General features: G+C 44.0%; 1 protein-coding gene across 1 annotated transcript; it reads right to left on the reverse strand.

Moving 5' to 3' along the window:
* Positions 1 to 1047: 1047 nt before the first annotated feature.
* Positions 1048 to 4482, reverse strand: TMEM30B (transmembrane protein 30B). The gene has a single exon (XM_005561438.5). The coding sequence runs from the start codon at positions 4189 to 4191 to the stop codon at positions 3136 to 3138; it is 1056 nt and encodes a 351-aa protein (XP_005561495.2). The 5' UTR covers positions 4192 to 4482; the 3' UTR covers positions 1048 to 3135.
* Positions 4483 to 8055: the final 3573 nt, after the last annotated feature.

Raw genomic sequence — 8055 nt, forward strand, 5'->3', positions numbered from 1 at the left:
AGGCCAGGTTTGGTGGCTCACACCTGTAATCCCAGTACTTTGGGAGGCCAAGGAGGGCAGATCATTTGAGGTCAGAAGTTCAAGACCAGCCTGACCAACATGGTGAAACCCCATCTCTACTAAAAGTACAAAAAAATTAGCTGGGCATGGTGGTGTGTACCTGTAATCTCAGCTATTTGGGAGGCTGAGACATGAGAATCTCTTGAACCCGGGAAACGGAGGTTGCAGTCAGCCAAGGTCACATTATAGCACTCCAGCCTGGGCAACACAGTGAGACTCTGTCTCAAAAATAATAACAATAATAACTTTATACTGAGCAAATTGGTTAGTTGATTTGATTGTGGAGATACCCGGAAAATCTTTCGTGTCATATTACTGTTTTAATTTTTTTAACCATCTGAGGAAATACAGTGACATATTACTGTTTTAGGAGCTCTCACCAACTACTTTACTTTCTCTTTTGTGCTTTTATTTTACAAAGTTAGGTCAAAGCTCATTTCCAGTCCAATTGTTGAGGTTCACTCTTTTCTATCTCACTTCCCGAAGATACCTCCAGCCAGGGAACATTTACTGGGCAACAAGGGAATTCAGGCCAACAAGAAGCCTGAGACACCAGACAAAAGGCTACAGCACAAGGGATCATTGCAGGAAAATGTATCCCACTTCAGTTTTAAAGTTTCTGCTGCTTTGAAGTCCAAAATATCCAATAAATAATTGCAATTTATAATTCAAGTAAAATGCAGAAGACTACTATGATCACATTCTTTAATAACTTTTAACACTACAAAAAATTTTAAATTGACATTTATTAAATTCAAACAGTATTTGAGGACTATCTAGTTTATATACATGTTGAGGTTGATAAAGTTCAAATTCTGTTTTAGGAAGTCAACAATGAATTGAGTTCATTTTAACTGAATGTTATTATAAAAGATGGTTTTCTTGCTGCAGTGTAAATCTGCTATTAAGAAATTAGCAAAGTGGCTAGTGCTGTTTGTGTCTTTAAGAGCATAGTTCAAAAGAATCAAGCAAAGTCGATAACAAAGGTAAGACAAACATAACCTTTATTCTCTCTCAAAAACCCGGAGAACAGGGCCTGGAACCACATTCATTAATTTAATCAGAATCAGAATACTTTAACTTTCATAGCCTCATTTAACATTTTATAGCAATATACTGATCATTCTAAAAATAACAAAATACATGTTGCTCTCAGCTACATAGTAAAAAATGTAGTAAATTCTCCTACCCAAAATAGAGGAGGGCTGGGCTAGTGAGCTGCTCAAACATTTGTAACAAATAAAAATTTCTCTATGTACATATAATGATCATATTTTCATAGCCTAAAATCACCATACAAAATCTAATAATAAAATTGTGTCGTGTTCAGGAGTTGGGAGGCCAACACATTGAATTAACAAAGTGTTTTTGGTATATGCAAATAATGGGATAGAATATCTTGACTCAGGATTGTCCCAGAAGTTCTAAGGCAGATGTCAATGACATGCACATTGTTCATTGTTCAGTAATTTTCAAAGACTAGAATAAACTATGTAAACTATTCAATACAATTCAATATTACTTAACTGCTAAAAAAATACTTCAAGATCTTGCACTGCCTTAAGTGAATGAGTATAATCAAATTAATAATTGGAAAATAGCTTAATAGCAGGCACTGAAGAATTCTGACAAATACCAAATAACTGTTTGCATTTACAAATAAACTGGTAAGATGATATCACAAAGGGGTTTTTTTAAAGTTATTTTGCCATACAAGGTTTTTTAAAAATAAAACGATTGCTTCTTAGAATAACTTTAAACATATTGATTGATGTTAGTCAATCAAAATCAATTGAATTATTTTAGTTGAGTTTTAACGTCATCTCAAAGGTTCAAATAATCTTAAGATTCTAGTTTACATAAAAGACTATATATGCCTTAGCACTGATTCAAATATGATTACTAGGAATCAACAGATTTCATTTGAAAAGATAAATTTTTTTCCAGATGCAAGGGAAAAGGTATGAAGCCCTTTCTAAACACACACACGCACACTAAATGATAAAGAAGATTGAGCTAGGAGACATAGATGTGACTTTAGGGAACTTACTTTCCCTCGAAGATCTCTTCCAGCTGTCTGATTCTAGGTTAAAGCATTTCCTCTGAACTGTACAAACTGGCCTCACATTTTCGAGTTTCTACACAGTACCTGGCAAAGTTTGCCTGTTTGCTTTTATACCAAAATACTAAAATATTAAATGAATAACATAAACCCTGTCCTACAACTCTGTATGCCAACTAGTTTTCCCGAGATAGTGATTTTTTAAAAATTCATTCCACAAGTCATCAAGAGCTTCCTACGTTCAAGGCAGAGTGCCAGACCAAACCTGGAACATCATGGTTGTCACTGCCCCTGGGAACAAATTACTATCCAAAAAAGTGAACTCAGTTGACTGCTTCAGGCCCAACCTGGTTCAGGGTCGTGATTCCCAAATTTGAGGGAGTATGGGACTCTCCAGAGGAGTTTGTTAAAACACAGCTTCGAGGGTCTCATCCCAGCCTTACTGTGACTGAATCTCTGGTTGGTGTCTCCTAATCTACCCGCATATTTAACAAGCATGTTCTCCCTCACGCTTCCACATCTCTGCAGGTAATTTGTGGGCCTCACTCTCCATTCCAACCCACTCCCCTCACCAAAGAAAAGAAAACCACAGTATTGTAGTGGCAAAAGCTCTAGACTCAAGAGTCAGGAGTCACTTGCAGCTGCCTGATCTTAGTTACTTCACATTGCTAGGTCTCTCAATCTCTTCCTCTGATAGGGGTTGAACAGGAGTCTCCATAGGGATCCCTTCCATTCTCAGACTTGAAGAACCTCACATGGCAACTCGGTGTCGTGAAGGAGGTGGGAAGAGTTTGCAATGATGTTTCACTCTGCAGTCAACATCCCTCCCCGCGGCAAGACAGTCTAGCGAGTCCCCCAAGAGCAAGGGGGTAATTCCCTTCTCTGATCCCCTCATTCACAAAGGGAGGAAAAGCGAGGAGAGGTTGGAATTGGGCCAGGGGCGAGGAGGAGATGCCAGAAGAAGCTCGGAAGAGTTTTGGCAAGAAGCAGGAAGGATCCCTGGAAAGCTGGAATCACTCCTCGTCGTCGTCGTCCTGGTCCTGGTAGCGAATGTAGACGATCAGCATGACAAAGCCGGTGAGGATGCAGAGGGAGCCGACGACCAGGTAGGCGATGCCGAGGAAAGGGTTCTTGCCACCCATCCACGAGATGCTGCTGAAGATGAGGAGCTTGTGGCCGCCGAACGCGCGCACCGGATAGTTGTAGGTGATGTTGACGCGGTAGGCGCCCCGCGGCAGCCCGGCCGAATAGTTGCCCTGGCGGATGCGCGCATACAGCTTGCGGAACGTGGGCAGCGCCGCCGTGCGCATCCACACCACGAAGTCCTGGTTGATGAAACCGGTGTTGTTGGGGTCGGGGCTGAGCTCGTAGACCGGCCGGCGCCAGTTGGGCGGGGGCGCCGTGCCCTGGAAGGCCAGCGCCAGGCTGCCGTTGACCAGCGGCGGGTTGCGGAACTTGACGTGGTAGTCGGTCCACCAGGCGATGCCGGAGCGGTCGAGCGGCACCTCGACGTAGAGCCCGCCTGGCAGGCGCTGGTGCCAAAGCGAGAAGGAGTCGTTGAAGAGACTGTTGGCGATGGCGCCGCAGGGCGCGATGGGCAGGCCGGCCGCGCTAAGCTGGTAGGGGGCGCACTCGTTGACCGGGTGGCGCAGCGCGCTGGGCAGCCCGCTCAGCTGCTCGTCGTCGCGGGACACGCCGTAGCGCCGGTTGTTCTGGTAGAAGTTGGTCAGCTCGTAGTAGAGGTACACGGGGCCCTGGAAGAGCTCGGGCAGGGAGAAGGACCAGGCGCACGAGCAGGGGGGCGGCGGCGCGCGGCCCTGGCCAGCCTCGGCGCACACCGAGCAGTTGCTGGTGCCCGAGTCGCCGGTGTAGTCGTACTCCAGCTCCTTGATGCCGTTGGAGGAGTAGTAGAGGCCCAGGCCCAGGCCAATGAAGGCCAGGCCCGCGCAGAAGAAGAGCGGCAGCGCGATGCTGGCCGACAGCAGCGGCTGCCAGGCTGGGAGGCGCTGCTGCGTGAAGGCGGTGTTGTCGGGCTGGTGGGCGCCCCGGGCCGTGGCGCTCCAGGTCATGGCGGCCGTGCGGGGACCGACGCGTGGGCTGACCGAGGGGGGCCCCGCCGCGCGAGCCTGGGGACTGCTCGCGGGTCGGGTTTCCAGCCGGCTCAGGTGGGTTTTTGCCCGGGCCCCGCCTCTGCCTCCCTCACAGGTGAGTTTAGTTCCAGGCCCTACAAGCAGTGCCCACACCCCCCAGTTCCGCCTCCGCCCAGGTGCGCTCCACCGTCGCGGGTCACCGGGAGCCGCACCTCGCTCGCCCCTTCCGAGGTGAGCAGGTGGGTGTTTTTTACCTCACCTGGTAGACTCAGTGTCGCCTTTCCTCTCAGTCCGGGTCATGGGACTCCAGCTCCTCCTCTCCAAGGTGAGTGGCGGCCTCGGACTGCCTCTGAGTGGCTCATACCTGGCTCAGGTACCACCTTCTCTTTCGCCTTCCAAGTGACTGGATTTTCTGGGCCAGTCTCCCGAAATCAAAAGGCGCTCCGGCCTCCTCTCCTGAGGGCTTGCACCATGTCCGGGAGGCTTGAAGATTTCAGGTTGTTAATCCCCTGTTATTTGCGGGGAAAAGGTGACTCTAGACCATTTTGTCTTTTAGGTTATCTTCAGAAAACCCTTTCGCCCAGCTTTCAGTCTCAAGTTGGGAGTGTCCGGGGAATTACGTTGTGATAAATCTGTTTCGAATTCAACGCCTGTGTTCAAATTTTAGCTTTTTTTTTTTTTTTTTAAGGGAAAATGATTTTCTGGCCAGATCACCCAGTCTGGCTGTATAACTAGGAAATGTGGAAAGTTCTCTAAAAATAAAATGATCCTTAAAAAGAATCAAAGGCTGGAGAGGTTCAGAGCCTTTAAATAACTCTCTAGCTGGTGGAGAAACCAAGAAAGGAAGAAATGTGCTGGACTACATGTGATTTTGTTTTCTTTTCAGATTATTTGCCTGACTAGAGAAAGGCCCAATCCAAGGTCCCAGGAGACCTAGCTGCTATCCACAAAGAAATCTGGAGTGTCTGGCCTAAGGAGGTGAACTACAAGAATGTATAGGATTTATTATAAAAAGAACTCAAATTAGCTCCCTAGGTTGTGTGGGATTCTGGCTTGCTTTTTTAAAAATCTAGGTTGGTATAACATATACCAAGGGGGTATTAGGACATTCTGATTTCTTACTAAATCTTCCCTAGGTATTGTGTTCTTGCTTCTCCTCCAGCTTGTAAAATGCAAGTAATACAAATGTTTTCTCTATTACACTACACCTAGCATAATATAGTGTATTCAGAAGTCATTCAAAACCCACTGAAACTTGGAAAGTTAAAATGCGTATTAAATTGAACAGAGGAATTTTGTTAGCATCTTCCAGGTATTCAGTCCTATGCTAATTAGACAAAAAAGGACCTTTGACCTCAAGGCATTTGCAGTCTGATAGGGGACATATTAGGAGTAAGAAGCAAAATAGCCAATAATATCTATTTATCATAGGGTGTAATTAAGTATCAAATTGCACTCTATAAGTCACACTAAAATTAAAAAGTAATATTGTTTTAATACTGGAACATTGATTCCATGTTGTTAAATGAATGCAAGTTGGAAACTTTAGGTATTAGAGAAGACTGAGGGAAATTCAAGTGACTTGAATTTCAATTCCCTCACTTCTTATCATACCCCAAGAGAGGAAGTTCCAAAATTCTCAACAAGTTCCCATAGTGTGATTCAGTCTCCATTCACCATTTTTTTCAATAAAGAATAAATAGTTCTTTGTATCATTATGGTTGAGTTCCACCCACCCCTGTATCATTGAATCACTAGTCCAGAAAACTAGCCTCTAGAAGGAATTCAGTTTTCACAACTTTAGTAGATTTTTTTTTTTTTTTTTTTTTGAGAGAGAGTTGTCTCCCTCAGTTGTCCAGGCTTGTCTCAAACTCTTGAGCCCAAGAGATCCTTCTGCCTCAGCTTCCCAAATTGTTGGGATCATAGGTGTGAGCCATCACACCAAGCCTATCTGGTAAATCTTAAGTCTTTTTCTAGTAGATCACCACCACACCCTAAAAGTGCAAGCCCCATTCTTGAGCTCAGAGCCTTTCCTCCTTTTCTCCTATCCTTGGATGACCTAAAGGTACTAGTTTATTCATTCCGTGACAGATTTTCAAAGTCAAAAGAGAATGTTTAAAGACAAGGAATGGTCAACAGAGTTAAACACAGCTGAGTGTTCAAGTGAGATAAATGAAAAGGAACTAGGGGGTTTGACTTTTGTGGGAGCACTTTGGGTGGTTTGTGTGGCAGGAATCAAGTTATCATCAGGTGCAGGGAAGGGGAAGTAGATAGCAAGATAGGAAGACACTCTTTTTTTTTTTAGAGATGAGGTCTTGCTGGGCATGGTGGCTCGCCTATAATTCCAGCACTTCGGGAGGCCAAGGCAGGAGGATCACTTGAGCCCAGCAGTTTGAGACTAGCCTGGGCAATATAAGGAGATGTTGTCTCTACAAGAAATTTAAAAAATGATCTGGGTGTGGTGGCATGTGCCTGAGGCCCCAGCTACTCAAGAGGCTGAGGTGGGAGGATCGCTTTAACCAGGGATGTCAAGGCTGCAGTGAGTTCTGATTGCACCACTGTACTCCAGCCTGGACAACAGAACAAGACCCTGTCTCAAAAAAAAAAAAAAAAAAAAAAAAAAAGAGGCTGAGGTTCAAAAGGAGAAAGCCCATTTTTAGAAATCTGTGGAAAGGGAAGGAGAAAGGCAAGTGATAACTGTCTAGAAGAGCATGTATCCTAAAGGAAAGGCTTCTTTTATAGAGGTCAGAGAAGTGTTTATTCTGAGAGAAAAAGATAATCGTGCAGATGAGGATGAAAAGAGGGGTGGCAAGTTCAGTGATGGTTCAAAGGCAGGAGCAGGCTGGAGATGCTGATCCACCAGCCAGACCCACTGGTTTCAGATAACAGGTGCAGGGTTATCTCACCTCTGAAACGAGAGGGCAGGGTGATAAAAATGCCCTCTGCAGAATGCAACTGGGCATTGGGCTCCCGTACCTCAGGCTGGGAGAAAGAAATGACTGAGTGTGACCAGCATATGGTGGTTTTCAGGGCAGATGAATTTGAAAGATAAAAAATTCAAGGTATTGCAGTCCTTGTGGAGGGGTGGCTAAAGTGATGCGCCTTAGTAGTTAATCTGAATGGCGAAGAAAATGAAACCAATCCTGTGGATCAAAAGAAAAATAAGATACTGGTAGATTGGCAGTCCTAATGATGTTAATTGGCAAGTGCCGTGAAAACTGGGAGGAAAAAGTACTGGTATGAGATGGGGTGTTAAAGATTTTGAAGGTGAAGCTGTACCAAGGTCCACATATACACTATATTTCCCCTTCCAGCTCATAAGTTCCGAGAGGTGGAAGACTGATACAGATATATGTTGTCACGTTCCTCAGAGTTCACTATGTAAGGAAGGTTCAGATCTCATGTCTCTCATTTTATTACACATGTTGTGATGTATTAAAGGACACTTGGATCATGTAAACTCTTTAATACCAGTAAAATAAGAAACAAGTTCACTCTAAACAATTCTTTTTTTTGTATCAGTATTATTAAGAACTCAAAGGAAAAGAAAAAAGGCATTTCTAGTCCAAATACTGCTAAAATTACTTCATTTTTTTTCATTTTATCTCCCAGACTTTATCCATGTAAATATGTAATTTTTAATAGGTTGTAATTAAGATATATACACAATTATTCTAGTTGTCAAATTACCTCATTTTGGAATGAGATGAAGATTGAAATAAATATTTTCTATGTTCCTTAATGGTGCCATAATTCATAGGTCTATCATATTTAACTGTTGTTGGACATGTAGGTTATATCCAGTTTTTCAGTATTCCAAAGAATATGATAGTGACCATCTTT

Source organism: Macaca fascicularis, chromosome 7, assembly GCF_037993035.2.
Source record: "Macaca fascicularis isolate 582-1 chromosome 7, T2T-MFA8v1.1".
Taxonomy (NCBI): Eukaryota; Metazoa; Chordata; class Mammalia; order Primates; family Cercopithecidae; genus Macaca; species Macaca fascicularis.